Source organism: Glycine max, chromosome 15 (genome assembly GCF_000004515.6).
Source record: "Glycine max cultivar Williams 82 chromosome 15, Glycine_max_v4.0, whole genome shotgun sequence".
In the NCBI taxonomy this organism is placed as follows: Eukaryota; Viridiplantae; Streptophyta; class Magnoliopsida; order Fabales; family Fabaceae; genus Glycine; species Glycine max.
In genome coordinates, this window is record NC_038251.2 from 3,069,367 (window position 1) to 3,087,176 (window position 17,810).

The window sequence follows — 17,810 nt, forward strand, 5'->3', positions numbered from 1 at the left end:
TTGTATATTTATGTGTTTTTTTCTAATTTAAATATGTTTTCTTTCGGTAAGTTAACGTTTTTTTTTAATATTTTCCCTGCAACTTTATTTTTTTTAATTTTAACTTCTTGGAATTATCATTTTTCCAATTTTAGTTTCGGCAGATATTTTTATTAATTTTTACTCTTTTTAAATTTGTGTTTTTTTAATTTTAATTATTATAAAATTTTTATTTTTTTCATTTATAATTCTCATAAATTTACATTTATATGGATTAAAATTAAAAAAATATAAACTTACATCGACTAAAAATAAATAAAATATCTTATATAAATTAAAATTAAAAAACATAAACTTACGTGGATTAAAATTATAAAGATATACTTATAGGAATCAAAAGTTAAAAATATATTTAAATAATTTTTATTGACAAATATTAATAGTTAGTTTTTTATTAGCATAAAAAATTAAATCCATAATTTTTTTTCATTTTTTCTTTTTAAACCACTCAATTAATCTTATATCTTTTATTTTTTTAGGTTATAAGTATTTTTTTGGAAGTAATTTTTTTTATGCATTTTGGAAGTAATTTTATACCAGCTAAATACAGTTCCGTATATTTAATTCTTCTAATAAGAGTTTTTTTTTATCATATATAACGTTGGAATTAAAAATTTTATTTTAAAAATAAATGTATATCCTCTAAAACTAAACTAATTACTTATTAGTGTCTTGTAATTTTTTTATTTATATATTTTAAAATTTTTGATAATCTCATGAGTAGTAACTCCACTTGCCAATTTTTTTTTAAAAATTTAATAACTTATAGTGAGTAATGTCAATTTTGTTAACAAATATACGCGTTAAGAATGTTGTATTTATCTATTTCATTAACAACAAAAAAAGAGTTGTATATCTTTATTGTTGCATTTAATCGTACAGATAAAATAGAAATAAAAAGTAAAAAATATAAACTATGATTCAAATTAAAATAGGTCAACCCAAGGTCATTATCCTAGAGTCTAAGCTTCACTTGTGATGGACTAAAGGTCGACCTAACAATTAAGTACTCGGCCTAATATTAAAGCTTAATTTGTGATGGACTTGAAGTCAACCTAAGAATTGAGTACTCAACTTAATGCATGTTTAAAAATCAAGTGAAAAAGTATTTTTAAGGCAAAAATGATTTTTGTGAAAGAATCATGATTCATGATCTTTGCTTTTGTTTTTATTTATTCATTAAATTTATATTGAAACGTATACATAATATTTTCAGCTTCAATCCAAACATGCACTTAGAACTTAGAATTTAAGTTTGACCTATGATAGACTTGAGGTTGGCTTAAATGCTGAAGACAATCTAGCTTGAATGAACAAAATTGAATCTTAAAGATCCCCTAAAATTAATGACATTGTTGCAAAGAAAAACATATAATTTTATGCCAATAAATAATTTTAAAAAATTGTTTTTTTTTCTTTATTACATTAACACTTATATTAAATTTGACTCATCGCTCTCATTAACAATGACTTTTGTTTATCAACTCTCCTCCATTTATCATGTTTATTTTCTTATATCAAACATATTATATTTTTATTTTTCTTAAATACCATTGTTTAAATTAGTACATTCCAAATTATCCAATTGTTAATATAAAAATTTCCATATTTTTAAATTAAAAAAGTTCATTAATTTGAATTTCATAAATCATATAAAATTAATAGTTTGTTGACATATTTTATATCAAAGTAAGCTATACCCCTTGATATTTATATTTTGAGAAATAATTTTAAAAATGATATTTTATGGATCAATTATTCATTTTTTTAGTATCATCGCCTTTTATCCAATCCTAATTGATTATAAGACATCACTAATAACTTCCTTGTCAAATAATTTTACATTTCGATAATTCTATTGATGGGGATCTTGGCTCTCTCTTACTACGATTGGGAGTTAGAACGTAGCCCTCAAAAGGACAGGTCAAACACGTTTGCATCTGCAGCGCAGCTTATGGAGAAATGACACGTACACTGACCAAGGCATGCATGTACTTAACTTTCCTTGTTTGTTTTTATGCCGTGTCTCTTTCCTGTTTTCAGTTTTTGGTGTGAAAAGTCCCAACAAACCCAGTTGGTATTTGTGGTGGCCACCCCCTAATTATTATTAGACCAAACACCAGCCTTTAGGGTATTCGGTATTCGCTCATATATATCACGACGCCAATTTTACGTTTAATCATGTGAGACATGACTTCACCTTCTCCATGTTCTATTATTTATTTGTATATGAAACAAATTAGATTTATACAATTTTTTATCAACAAGTTACAATAAAGAGAAAAGAAAAAAAAAAGTATACTATTTTATATATTAGCCAGCATGCTCCGATCCTGATCAATTGCACTAACTAGTTTACCCACGGAGACATGATCACATGACAAGCAACAAAAAGGCTCTGTCTTTCTCTTTTGTATCTTATTTCTTATATCTTATCGATACAAAGAAATAAATAATGCAAATAAGCAATACACTTTCCCTTAATATTATTGATTTATACTTTTGAGAGAAATTATTCCCACTTTACTGGGATACGTATGATAAAATAAAATTATTGACGATGCCCAAAATCATCGATCGACGCAGGTGATGCTTCTTCATTCTCAAGTAACAATAATACTACAACAACATGACATCCCCTTCTCTTTTTCCCAACAACACTTGGTACCTACCGCGAACTTCACTTCACTTCAACTCACTTTTGCTTATTTCCCAAAATTACATAATATTCCTTCACCTGTTTTCAACTTTGATTTTTGCCTTGCCGGTTAAGCACCTCTGTAGTTACCGTATCTTGCCAATATGGAATCATTGATTACCACAAGTAATTTGCCATCACTGTTTATCAAGCCACTCAGCAGCAATCCTTCCAGAGCTGCGGCTACCCAACTTCCCGAATGAACTAACACTAGATAGTCCCTTGAAGCTGCTGCTACCACTGTCATTCAAGTGTCTGAGTTTCCTTGATGACTTGCTCAGCTTGGAACAGTTGATATCAGCACTGTCTTGATCAGTTTCATCGTGGCATTCTGTCTTCACAACAACGAGTCTTGTTATCGTGCTCCGACAAAATGGACAAACTGGTGGAGTAAGACAGGCAGTGGCAGGGTTGGGCTTGTTGTGGCAACACAGGGCTAGTGTGCATTGTGCACACATCTGGTGGCCACAGTTCTGAACTTCAATTGTGCACACCTGCTCAAAGCAGATGCAACATAATTCGGACTCACTAACCTGCACAATATAAGATCCCACAATCAGTATGTAGTTAGTTTTTATTGACCCTACAATTAGATATATGAATATAATGATTCAAGGAAAAAGAGAAAATGTTTCTCTAACTAGAGTAATGAGGATGCCAGGGGAAAAAATTATATATATTACACACCATGGAGAAACAGAAGGATTTTACTGGGCAAAATAATCAATCCCTTAGCCATGGTTAAAACATATAATATATGTTGCTTAATTCTCAATAATTCTATTCAAATTCGTTTTTACTATATGGTTATCAGTAAGTTCTGGTAGAGCTATTTCATGTGTCTAAGTACCAATAATTTCACGGTTGAAAAAAATTAAAAGGGGCAGGGGAGAAACTATGAGTTTATGCAGTGTTGGACAGCTTAAAACTTGACCAAAATATGATTATTATTTTTTTAAAATGCACACTAGTGATGTTTGAAATGTTCCATCATTTTAAATTTATTCAATGAGTTCCTACTATTAATCTACTTAATTCTAATTAATTATCCGTACTTTGATTCAATTAAATTGAAAAGCACAAAAAGTTGGTATGTACATGCAGAGGGGGAGGAATTACCTCAGACATATTATCAGCTACCCCATCAGAATGTGATGGAGATGGCAGAGAGTAAGAACTCCCTTTCAATATGTTTTTCTCTCTTTCTCTGTTTGCATCCATCAATGCCTGCTCTAATAAAGCTTTGGCTTCAGGATTAAGCTCACTGATGAACTTCAATGGAGACGGCCAGACAAGAGGTTCTGCAGATGTAGGATTTAGCAATGATGCACAGGCTCCATGTTTGTGTTTCAGAGCAACCATATATGGTATCCGCCTGCATAAACACACCAATCAGGAATTCTTAGAATATACAATGAGGAAAAGATGCAGGGCTAAACATAAAAGCTATGAACCCAATCTACCAATAAATGGCCAAATCGTTAAATGAGGAAAGTTGCAATAGGAAAATGCCAGATATGAGTACAGGAAAGGGCCCATCAAAACAAGGGATGGAATTATCATATCAGAGATTTTAGAATAACACAGATAAAATAATCAATAACCAATCAGCCACACAAATTAAAATTAAATATGTCTGGATATGTCACTCTAAGTCTCAAACCCAATAGCCCCTTTTTCTAAATGGTAAGAGTTTGTGCTGAGAAACTGAACTATACCCAGATGCATCGCGTTGAAGACGATCAGCACCCCATGCCAACAATTCACGAATGCAATCTATAGATCCCCCTCTAGCTGCTAGATGTAGAGGAGTGCTCCCAGGACAGCTGAAAATAACAATTGATTGATTACTCCACAAAACAGGAAATTAAAACACATCAGGATTCAATCATTCAATGATAGATCATTACCCATATCCACCAGTTGAAGCACAAACAAGAGCACCACTGTCTAATAGAATATGTACACATTCAGACCGTCTCTGACGAGCTGCCAAGTGCAATGGCGTTGCACCTTTTCCATCTCTAATATTCACAAACCGAGAAAACCCCCTGCAATCAATTCAAAAAACACTAAAAAAACCAAGAACACAACAGCACCGAAATCAATACTGAAACAGAAAAAGGGGCAAACCAAGAAGCAGATACTGGACTAGATTGAGCAGAAGAAAGAATAGCCTTAAGGCAAGAAGAATGGCCGTAGTATGCGGCATAGTGTAAGCAGGTTCTCCCGTAACTAGTATCAAACATCAAAACCTGAAAATCACACGCATCAGTTTCCCAAATTTTCATTTATATTATTATGTCAATTTAGAGCAATGAAATTGAAGCATTTACATTAGCTCCGGCTTGAAGAAGCTTCTCCACACACGCGATGTTCCCATGCATTGCTGCCAGCATAAGCGGAGTCTGAAGCATTCACAAAACAATAAAGGGTAAGCAAAAATATCATTTTTTTTAAAATGGGAAAAACATAGGTAGAGTTAGTAACCTGTTTGTGGCGATTTAAAACATCTGGGTTGAGAGATCCATCTAAGAGCTTAGACAGAATCTGGAAGAAAGAAAAGAGAAATGTAAAAAAAAGAAAAGGGGGGGGGGGGGGGGGAATTTGAGTGAATAGAACGCGAGAGAAAAGAAAAAGAAGGGACCTCGATCTGGTCATTGGTAGCGGCAATATGAAGAGGAGAGTGGCGATCGTAGAGAGTGGTTTGGTGCAAGAGAGAGGGGTCGGAGTCCAAGAGAGTTGTGACAATTTCAAGGTCACCGTGCTGCACGGCGGTGAAGAGGCCGTGGTCATAGTTGCCACTGCAACTTAGGCTCTGACCCATTACTATGGTGGGAGAGAGGAGAGGTGAAGAATGGTTTATGTTATTGTTCTTCACCTCTTGTGGGTTTGGTTTGGCTGCGCCACCTGAACCGGTGGCTATAAATAAATGAATGAATCTTGACTCTCACATTGAAGTTGTAAGGTGTAACTGTAACTGTGTGTTGTGGGAGACAATGGCAAAGGTTTTAGAGAGAGAGGGTAGCTTAGCTGACCGTGTCAGTGATTAGCAGATACTGAGAATGACTTCGGGCAGCACTCAGATTCCGCGTAAGCCTGTTTGGCTACGCTAAGCCTAAGCTTAGCTACCCGGATAAATGAAATGAGATAAATGTACTACAGTGCATTTCCTTGTTGAACCAATTTATGTATTTCATTTCCTAATATACATTAAATTTATTTATATAAAAGAATTTGTATTTAATTCTCGCAAGATATATTTTTTAAAAAAATATATAAAATCCTAAATGTAAATAAGTCCCGAAATCAATGATTAGGATTGTTAATCAAATTGCATTGCCTCTTGATGTTATTATCCAATCCAAGCTAGAGGGTCCCCCCTTCCCTTCTATTTTTCAAACACCATCAGTATTTACTGAATTTCTCATTTTACGTACTGCTTCTCAAGTCTTTTTAGTAAAGCAAATATTGTAATCATCATGATGTAAGAAATGATATATGAACCCTTTTATTTTATTTATTTATTTATGCATGTAGTATTTCTTGTAATTATCATTCAAACTTTAGTAGTCCATTTTAATTGAGGCTTGTAAACATATTTTTAAGTAATTCCTTTTATCGCACATATTATTGTAGGGTTAATTCTTTAACCGCAAAAAAGGGAAACGAAAAACTAAAAAAAATGAATTGAAAAAAAAACTTTAAATAATCTTTTTGTTTCCTATTTTAGAAGTTTTTGGTTTCAGTTCTTCGAAAATTTTTGTTGTATGTTTTATTAAAATTAATATATTCCAAATTCACTAGGAGCAGCCTAATAGTAGGAGTTGATTATATTCCATGAAGTGATAGGCTTTTTTTTTTTGTTAAAAAATGTAAATTATATTAGACCTAAAACGATGCAACAATAAATGGGACATACCCCGCAGCTAGAGAAAAATAAAAGTTTTCCTAATACAAGAAGGCCTAAATCAAAATGCTAAAACAAATGCAACAGGTGCGTTTGTTTATACATAAGAAATTTAATCTTGTTAATAACCTCTATTACAGAAAATTGATAATCTTCAAAAATCAGTTTGTTCCTAGACAACCAAATACAGCAGACTGTAATTGCTATAGCCAGGCAATGAAATTTTCCTTGAATACCTGATGTGGATCTGCCCCTAATTAAATAGTCAGTAATGCGCTGAAAAGAAGTAAAACGCCTGCGAAAAGGAGCCAAATCACGAATGTGAATCCAAACTTTGAGAGATTTTCTGCAAGAAAAGAACAAATGAGCATTTGACTCGGTCTCATTTGAACATAAAGGGCAGAAAGAATCATTGTTCAAAAAAGCAGCTTTGTCAAGAGTAAGCAGTCGATTCCTATTATCAAGTCATAGAATGAAAGACATCTTAGGAGGGGATTGCTGGGTTTCATATAACAGAACACCAACTAACAGTAGGTTTGACACCTCTAATGTATTCATAGACTTTGCCAACAAGCAATTGTTCATTGGTGCTTCAAGATTGAATCATCTTTTTGGCCTCTTCCGTACTTAACTCTTTGGAGATAATAAAGTTCCTTATTTGAATAATTTTTTTTTTATCAAAACTGAATCTAATGAAGAAGTATTGTAATTCCACACATCGCTCCCTCTGAAATAGTAATGGTGAACCCACCGAACCCATAGAAAATCTTTCTTATAATGAAAGTCCCACAGGATACGAAAAAGAAGCGCAAGGTTCCAGACCTTGAGATTAAAAAGGCCTAAACCCCCTTCTTTTTTCGAAGAACAAACTACTGACCAAACAATCAAGGGCTTGTTTTTGCCAATATCCACTTTGCCTCACAGAAAATTACAGCACGAAGTGTTAATCCGATCCAGAACATATTAAGGCAAAGGAAAAATCTTCATCCAGAAATTCACAATTCCTTAAATAACTGCTTTGATCAATTCTAGCTTACCTGCATAAGATAAAAACTTTCTACTTCATCCCTGAATCAGTTTAGTAATCTTGGAAAGCAAGAGAGCATAGTAACATATATTTAATCTAGATGATAAAAGAGGAACACCCAAATATCTAAAAGGGAAACCACCCAAGCTAATTTATTAAAAATTTCATGAAGTGATGATAGGTTTTAATCTTATACGTCATTGTAAAAAAAAAAAAAAATCCGAACATAACATAAATATACATTTTTATGCAATTTATTAAAAACAACTGAAATGAAAGGGAAGTGATAGTGGGATAAAAGAAAAGGAAACAAGACAGAGGAATATATGGTAATGATTCAATTTTAGCAAGGATTCATAGGAATATTTACTTCATAATACCATTAAAATTCATTGTACTTTTTTTAAAATAAAAAATTGGGTAATGCGGGGCTAAGCGAACAAAAAGGAAGTTACGCATATAAAAATGAATATATTTTCTAAAAAATGTTCTACAAATTAATTTAGATATAAGTTTTTTTTATTTGTAAGAACTCTTGGAGAGGATTTACAATAATTTATGCATGTTAGTTAATTAATTGAATTAGACCTTTGTGAATAAGTTAATTTTTTTTATGAAAAAGTACATAAATTAATTTGAGGTTAGGAAGAAGTTTATTTTATTTTATTTATAAATCTTTTTGAAGAAACTTACGCAAACAAGTTAAAAAAAAAAAGTTCAAATCTAGGGATGCTTTTTATTTGAGATTTATGGGTACTATGTATTGCAATGCAAGTAGCTGTAATATTCCAATCTTCCAACACAGCGGCTCTATCATGCAGATGAATTTATGAGTAGCAGATAAATACGTAGCTGGAGATTTCAACAACACTTGATCAAGTCTGGCTTGATGATTGACCTTAATTAAGCATATCTTGGGAGAAGGCAATTTCATTAGCAAATTACTTGGCTAAACATTTGGCATCTGATCTATAGATCCCTGTATTCATGCAATTCTGTCCTTTGCTTCCATTTGTTTCCTTTCTAATCGCGCGCATGTTCTGATTATAACAAGTGTTAATTAAATCGTAGATTTGTTGTCTTTAGCACCATTTATTCACAAAACACAAAAGGGTACCTGCTGAAAAGATTGACAAAATAATTATGACATCGAGATATGCATTGATAATTGCAAGATTCGATTTCCATATATACTAATAACTATATGTTCCCCATCCTAAATATTAAATTTATCATTAATTCAAAATTATTATTCACAATTGTGCAATTGATGAGTAATCAATGCCCTTGCAAAATACGAGTAATAAATATATAATCAATTATATTTATATTAGATTCTATTGTTGTGGAAAAAATTATAAATAAAGTAACTTATTTTTTTAGATTTACTATTTACATTAGGAAAATATATAAGAATAATTACTGTTTAAAAGACTTAATTTTTTAAGATGACCGTGAATAAAATAAAGGAAAGTACATTACATAATAGGTAAAATAAAAGCTGAAGCATGAAATATATAACTTGGTTATAACGTTTTTAATGATTGTATGATAGATTTATCAAATTTTCTTCTGACATTATCTAAGCTAGTTAAATTATTTATTAAGCAAATAATTTTTTACCAAATTTATTTTGTTCACGATTATTCGTATAATAAGCATGAAGAACTTCTCGTGAAAAAAATTAATTGAAAAATAATTTTAATTAAAATAAGGCTTATTTAAGGCCACGACTATATTTATGCAAACAACATTTTATCCTTCATTCATAATATAAATCATCAGTATACTGCAAGAAATCAAAGCCCCACATGATAGAAACACAACAAAAAGTCACAAAATTAGTAATGCAAAAAAAAAAAAAAAGTAACATCAATACATAGTATCTTAAACCAACATAGGAAAATAATCTTTATTTGACATATCAACTGCTAAATAATTTTTTGATGTCAAGTTTAACTGTGACTTGATATAATGGGTTAAATATGTTTGGTTAGTTAACTCTTTGTGATCGGATCTTGTTTATCTTAAAATTAATCATATAAATCGTTAGAAAAAAAAAAAAGAATTGATACGTCTATATGTCAAACGAAATTTATCGAATTAATAATAACAAAAAAAACATTAAGACGAAAGATATGTACCTTAATTTCGTGTATTGTTGACTTGTTGTAGATATTTTTAAGTCCCCGTCTCTCTCTATTTTATATATACACGTTAAACTGTGTGTTATTCATTTATTTAGTTGCAAAGTCCGTTCTATATAATTACATATAATATATCATTGATATAAATATATCCTATTCACGGCTAAGCATGTAAAAAGGGATCAAAATCAGAGAAAAAGAAAGGATCAAAATGACTAAAAGTTCATATTTGAAACTAGGCTCCACCTGTTCCCAATTTGGATGGAACTGACTGGTGTTTTTATTTATTAAAGAGAACCATAATATACTTTACTGCTTTAGTCAACAAACAACAACATTTTTTGGACTCCAATAGGATAAAATAAAAAAGAATTCCATGGAGCATAAAATGGACCATAAGTTGTGCTGCAGACGCCGTTAAGTTTAATTTTCTTTCTTTTTTTTTATGAAAAATAAAGGTATGAATATATTTGTTTGCTTTACTTTTCGCACACTATAATAGCAGTTGCTCTAAAAGTGTCCTTTTTTTGGTAAAAAAAAAATATTCAAAAAGTTTCTGATATTATTGGCGCGCATATAATTCTGCCATAGACTGGAGATAACCCTTCTAATTTTTCATAATATTCCCTGAATCACTGAGAATTGTCTCCCATCAGAATATATATATATATATATATATATATATATATATATATATATATATATATATATAAAATTTCTACCACAATTGATAAAATTGATATGCATATATGGTATATTAAATAATCAGCTAACATAACCATTTTGCACGCTTAATTACCTTTTACTCTTCCCAAATCACAAATCGCACCGTTTCATGCTACACGCGTGTTTTCCATTTTTATTTCAGTGTTCCCGAAGTTAAATCTAATATGAAAGCTATTACTGTATATATGATATAGCATTTTTGTGGGGTTTATGTATGTTTTTTTTTTTTTTTAAGTGAGAATGATATAGTCGTACATGTCGTCCCGTTTCAACCATTTAACTTTTCTATTGAACCTAATCTTTTGTTCTATAACAGGAAAGCCATTGCTTGAAGAAACTACCCCGTTGAAACCAAATTTTCTCAGGAAGGATACTTTGACAAGTTACCTGGCCTCGTGGCTTCATCACACAAGACAGGTCCTGATTAGATATAGCCAAAACAGAAGTTGTGACTTGTCACACAGCCAAAACAAAATTCATTTTATTCTTCTTATATTAATTATGTATTCATTTTCTTTTTCTTACTGGATAAATTACACACAATCTAAATTAAGAAAAATAAAAAAATATAATTAAATGATTCAATTTTGATAAAAAGCTAAAGCATAAGCATTGCGATTTTAAAAAAAAAGAAAAGGTAAGAAAATGCACTGGAGGTGATTTTATGTTCCATTTTAAAGAATATTTTATATAGTAATCATATTTTTAAATCACAAACATCTTTTATATAATGTAGTCTTACTCAAGTCAAAAACATTTACAACATAGTTCAGTTAATTCTCGAAGTAGATTTTTTTGTTTCTAAACTCAAATTCTTGTTTAAAAAGATATAAAGCATACACTACTTGAACTAATCACCTTTATATATATATAAGTGAACTAACCACCTTTATTTGTATAAATTTGACTTTAAACATATTAGATATCATTTTTAAATTATTATATACCTTTAGTTACATACAAGTTTTGTTTATTGATAGAAATGAAAAACAAGTATAAGAAGATTTAGAGTAACTTATGCATCACGTTGAATTAATTAAGTTAGATTTCCTGCATAATTACATACAATAGTTCATGATTACTTTTCACACAATAAACAATGATCCATATGTTTTTTTTTTAATAAATTACATATTAGTTAATCACTATTGTCCGTTATTTTTAAGTTTAGACTGCAAGAATTTTGTACAAAAAATAATCTTCTTCATATTGGAACATTCACAATATTACGAAAATATTTTTATGGTGATTTTTTTCATACAGAAAGCTTGCAGCTGGAAATCTTAGTTAAGAGAAAGCATGTATCGCTTAAATTAATCACCCACTCATTATTTTATATTAATGTCAATCATCAACTTTTTTTTTACAATATTTTTTGCATTTTTAATTTTTACCTTTTAAGCTTGTCACGCTTGTTTCTTTCATCATAAAGTGGCAAGTGTCCACAAGAGGATGCCCCTCTCATCTCTAACTATTTACACGCACACGCACCAATTAAATAATAAATAAATAAATAATGCTCTCTTACTCGTTGGTCTATGCTTTCACAATTCATAAGCATGTATCTTCCAACCATTGGTCACTGTCATCTGTCATTGCTGGGTATTTGTAGGGCAGGTATAAAAAATTAAGAATCATCTAAAGAAAAATACTAGAAATTAAAAATTTGGTTTGCTAATATTCTTATAAACTTAGATAAGTTAGAGGTTATTATTTTTTTTCCCTGAAAATTAAAGATATATGTTAAAATATTTATAACTATTCATGCATTTTATTCAACTAAGTCTGATTATATTTTTGTGGTGGTATGGAATTTCCTAATATTTCTACTTCTTTTGGTTCAACTAGTATTACTCAACTTTACTGTATACTGTAATTGATAAGTACAATTTGACATGATTTTGGGCCGTGTAAGTAATGTCATTGAATTAAGAATCCCTACACAGTTTCAGTATCCGGTATGAGAGCAAGTCACATTTGGGTTATAAAGATTTTAAATGTCATCTGGATTGACCTAATTAGAACCATCTTTTACTCTTTGTCAATATTTCAAGTCATATTGCATCAATAGAAAATCTTACTAAAGATTATTAACCAGATTTTTTAACAAAGATTAATTATCAATAAAACTAATAAATATTTTATATTAATATCATAATTATAAAAAAAAAAATTTACACTCTTGCCTCCCTCCTCGAAAACTAAGACAAGCGAGCTATAATTCAAGAAATGAAGGTGGTGGTGAAAGGTTAGAGATGATCATATAATAAGATAACTATTTTCATAAAGTAACACAAACAAGGAAAATGAGGAGATACTCTATCTAGCATCCTTTTTAATTTGTTATTTATAATTAAATTACTTTTAGAAGGATGATATTAACAAGTAACTTATTTTTAAGATAACTGAACTGATTTTTAGATAACTAATGATAATATTAAAAAAACTAATTTATTAACAGAATAAAGAACACTAAGTTCCAAAATAACCTCCGTCACTCATAGGGTATATATATATATATATATATATATCACATATGATATGAGAATAGTCATCTTATATAAAAATAGGAATGATTAAAATGTCAAGATTAATTTTTGTTTAATTCAAATGAAAACTTCATTTGATCATAAAATTTTCATAAGATTTATCAAACAGAAAATTAAATATCTTAAATATTTAATCTATGATATCCTTAGATATCTTAAACTTATCATCACTATCGTTATGATCGTTTTCACCATAACTGTCATGACCGCCCACACAATCATCACCATGATCGTCAACTACCGCGGTCACTACCAATATGATCATCACTACCATTATAACCGTTGTCATGATTATCATCGTCGTCACTAACATAACTATCGTCGCCGTCACGCTGTAGTCATGTTGGTGGTGATAATGGTGATCATGACGACAATGATAATGATAGTTATGATGATGATCTTTACATAAATTGAATTTTTTAAAATATTTAATTTTATATTTAAATGTGATTTTAATTTAAATTTAGAATATTATATATATATATATATATATTTGTTACTATTGTATAACAAAAACAAATAGCTTCCGCTAATATCATATTTCTTAAACTATTAATATAAATATTGAGTCTAAACCAACAGATATATTGTACAACTATTTGGTATAATGTTCATATAATTAATTTTCCATATTGGCAAAATTACTAATTATAACAGTTTTTTTTACTGCAAACAATTTCATATCTCTTAAATAAAGGTTATACTTTTGTTTTAAAAAAATAAAGGTTATACTAATATTTTAACTGGTGCAATGCTGAAGATAAATATTTATTTTAAATAATAAAAATTTGTAAAAATAAATATTTTTAACATAAAATTATATTTTAATAATTTAGGATAAACAATTTATATCGTGATATAAAATTATTTCTAATTATTGATATTTTAAAAATATATATTAAAATTTAATTTATAAATAAAAATAAAAAGGGATAGATTGAAAGATATAAGCAGTGAAAAAATTAAGCATACGAATAAAGATAAAAAGAAAGTGGTTTGGGATAGTCGAGAAAGAAATTTATCGAGCTAGTTGTTAAATCAAACCAATCTTAAAATTAAAATTAAGAAGTATATAGAAAATAATATAAATAAATTATTAAAACTAATTCATATAAGATCCATTTTTTTAACTGGTAATGCCATTTCTCTACTTTGTTAGTATTTGTTTGCGTTAGTTTTTTCTATAAGCATGATTTATTAAAATTATTTTTTAACTTTTTAATATTATTCTTACTATTTTTTTCATGATTGAAAAAATTTAGGGAAAGGGGATGGTATCTGATTAAGGAACATTTATAATGGTACTTATATTTAAAAGTTTATTAATTAATGCTGATAAATTTTTGGTAATAAAAATTATACTTTTATCTCTATACTGGTTGCAGACTTGCAGATTGGGTCTAGGAATCAAGATGGATTTACTTTATTTACTGGGAGTTCCTATTCACCTTCACTTTTTCTATCACACCTCCCACATGTTTTCAAAATTTTGTTATTCCAAAAATACTATTTTCATGAGAACACAATTCGGTTGAGAAAATACATAATGGAAACTCGTTTACTTTGATCAAATACATAACGAAAAGTTGACTCCATTGGATATTTTGCTTAATAGAAATTCATTTTCGTTGTGTTAAATTTTTATGATATATTTTAATTTATTATGGATATAAGTTATAAGTTAATTTTTTTAAGTGATCAAGTTAGTGGTGATATAAATTATTTTTTAAATTGAAATTAAATTAATTAAGATGCAATTTATCTTTTTAATAGTAGTTAGTATCATATAAATTATCTTTTCTAATTAAAATTCATTTAACTATATAGAAGTTACCATTTATAAAAGTAATTGAATTAATTATCATATGAATTACTTTTATTGAGAATAATCAAATTAATTCTAATACTAATTTTATTATAATTAATTCAATTACAATTAAAAAGGGTAACCTATGTCATCATTAAAATGTAAATTCAGAAGGTAATTATATAAAATTAATTAATTCTATTACTAATAAAAAAGATAATGCGTGTCGTGATTAAAATAATTTGAACAAAAATCATATTTTTGTTGAGAAAGAGAGGGTGCAAAAAATTACATAAGAAAATATGTCTTCCTTTGTTGCGTAAAGTACACAACTAAAACATATTTTGTTGTGTATTTTTTACATTCCTTGTATTCAGACTAACAACATTTGCACGATATAAAGAAGGATATTTTTGTAATAATATTTAAAGCACGTGGGGAGTTTAAATAGCAAATGTGGATGTGAGAATAGCAACTCCATTCCGTATTTTGTTTTATATATCTTGGTAGAGTCCTAAGAAAAAGAAAAAACTGGACAGCGTGACGTGACTCAATTCAGATTGCATGGGTCAGTTGCGGGATTTTTTCCCTACAGGTATTTCAAAAACACCCTTTCCTAACACTCATACTCAACTTCACACATTTACAATCCTTTAAATGTGTGACTTTTATATTATTAATATGATTTTTTAATCAATTTTATTAATAATAAAATAATTAATATTATTATATATAATACTATATTTTTTAATATATATTTAATACACATATAAATTTATATAATAATTTTTATGATAATTAATTTTAATTTAATAATTAAAATTTTACATTTATAAATTTTTATTAAATCTATAATTTTTATTTAAAATTTATATATATAAAAAATATATTATTAAATCATAATTGATTGTAATAAAATCAAAAACAGAAATTTATTTAATGTAATAATTTTAAAAAATTATAATTAAACTTATTAAAAAAAAAAGATTTTTTAATTATTTTTTTAAAAATTAGATGATATGGATTCACAATCATCATAAGAATTGTAAATTCATATATTTATTAACAGAAATAATTTTAAAAAAATATTGGATATAAAAGAAATCTTCAGGAAGAAAAGACCGTGAGTGACTCCGTCTCTTACATAATAAATTTTTGTCTTCCATCAAATCAGCTCTTAATAATGGTTGTCATTGTCGACCTAATTAACTGATTTAGTATATATATACTTATTTGTTCACATGAACGTACGCTGCATTAATTTTAACACATGCAAACACATTATTTTTACCCCACGGAACGTCATAGGCCAGTGTTAATTGAAATTTCAGGAGCGATGATTTCCACTATACCAAAAAGAGAACAGGATCCATCGATGTTCATACAGAACATACTAGACCTAGATGCTTCCCAATCTCATTGTTATCAAACGCTTAGTGATTCAACGTGGAACACGGGTTTTCGATCTCAGTAATCCACCTAACTAGCTCTATGCTACTGTACGTACACGTAGACTTTACAGTTATTTTAATACCCAGAAATTAAATTAATCTCTTAAAAATGTACGCAATTTTGATCCCCACGTGCAAATTACATCATCTCTTTAGTATTGCCTTCACAAATTTGGAAGCGTGAATTTACTCGATATTAATTAATTTGAAAATAGTTTTATCGAAACATATATATATATATATATATATATATATTCAACTACTGCAGGTATGATGCTGGCATCTCAATAACACTCATTAAAATACAAGTATTCCAAATGCTATGTATTATAAAAATTACATTTATTTTATTCCATGCTAGGTTATCCTGTTTCATTCAAAGTAAATTAGTTCTTGAGATTCAAGAATATTCCATAAAAGGCTTGTTACACCCTAACCACAGTTAAATTCATAAAAATAGATAGACAAAATAATATGAGAATTTCTACGGTGCCCATGCTAATTTGGGGTATTGATATTATTGTTTTTTCGACCAATAAAAATTAAGTGTATTATTATATTTGTTATTTTAAAATTTAATGATAAATTTTTTATATATTGCAATTTAGTCATGTATAATCAAAATATTTTTAAAAAATAAATTGAACTTTTTAATTTCACAAAACCAAACATTCCAGTTCAAACTAAAAAAACATTTGCAAACATACCACAATGCGGTTCAAACCAAGACCTCAACAAACTCACATTCTTGTTCAGTCTGGCTTCCTCTCCTTCTTCACTAACCATGAACCATGTACACTTGTTCCCGGCTTATCGTGGATTGATGGATGTGGATAAAGCTCAGGCTGATAGCCTGTGTAGGTATGGAGTCAAAACTTGTCATATAATGGGGTACATCGTGGGTCAAAAGGGTAGATATGATGCTCTTGGTTTTACAAGGGAAGATTTATACAACTATTTTGATAGCCTTATCCATGCTCAGATTAAAGATGGGGATATTGTTGCTTCGTTAAGTTATCTTGATGAGATGTCAGACACTGATCCCATGCTATAGGGGAAATTTACGACTACTACTAATGGTAAATTGAAGCATTTTTTTTGGGCAGATGAGCACAACAGATCTGTTTTTCTATGTTTCAACGATGTTCTTACATTTGACTCAACGTATAAGAAGAACAAATAAAAATTATCCTTTGGTAATTTTTTTTGGGTGCAATCACCATTCACAAATCAACATATTTGGTTGTGTTTTGGTGTCAGATGAAACAGCTGAGACATATAAGTGGGTCTTAAAATCATTTTTAGAAGCAATGGGAAATAAACATCTAAAAGTAGTTGTGACAGATGGGAATGGGGCCACGAGGGAGGCTATAAGGTATATTTTTTCGGATACAAGCCATCGACTATGTGGTTGGCACCTGCACAAAAATGCATGTGAACATGTTTAAGAGTATTC

At 29.1% G+C, this 17,810-nt stretch overlaps 1 protein-coding gene across 1 annotated transcript; it reads right to left on the minus strand.

The window, feature by feature from the left end:
- Window positions 1–2,417: 2,417 nt before the first annotated feature.
- Window positions 2,418–5,895, minus strand: LOC100820268 (putative E3 ubiquitin-protein ligase XBAT31). The gene is made up of 8 exons (XM_003547319.4): window positions 5,385–5,895; window positions 5,228–5,287; window positions 5,074–5,145; window positions 4,871–4,992; window positions 4,648–4,788; window positions 4,456–4,563; window positions 3,857–4,112; window positions 2,418–3,270 (listed from the first exon to the last, which is right to left on the minus strand). Exons 1-8 carry the CDS (start codon window positions 5,562–5,564, stop codon window positions 2,875–2,877), a joined length of 1,335 nt encoding a protein of 444 aa, XP_003547367.1. The 5' UTR covers window positions 5,565–5,895; the 3' UTR covers window positions 2,418–2,874.
- Window positions 5,896–17,810: the final 11,915 nt, after the last annotated feature.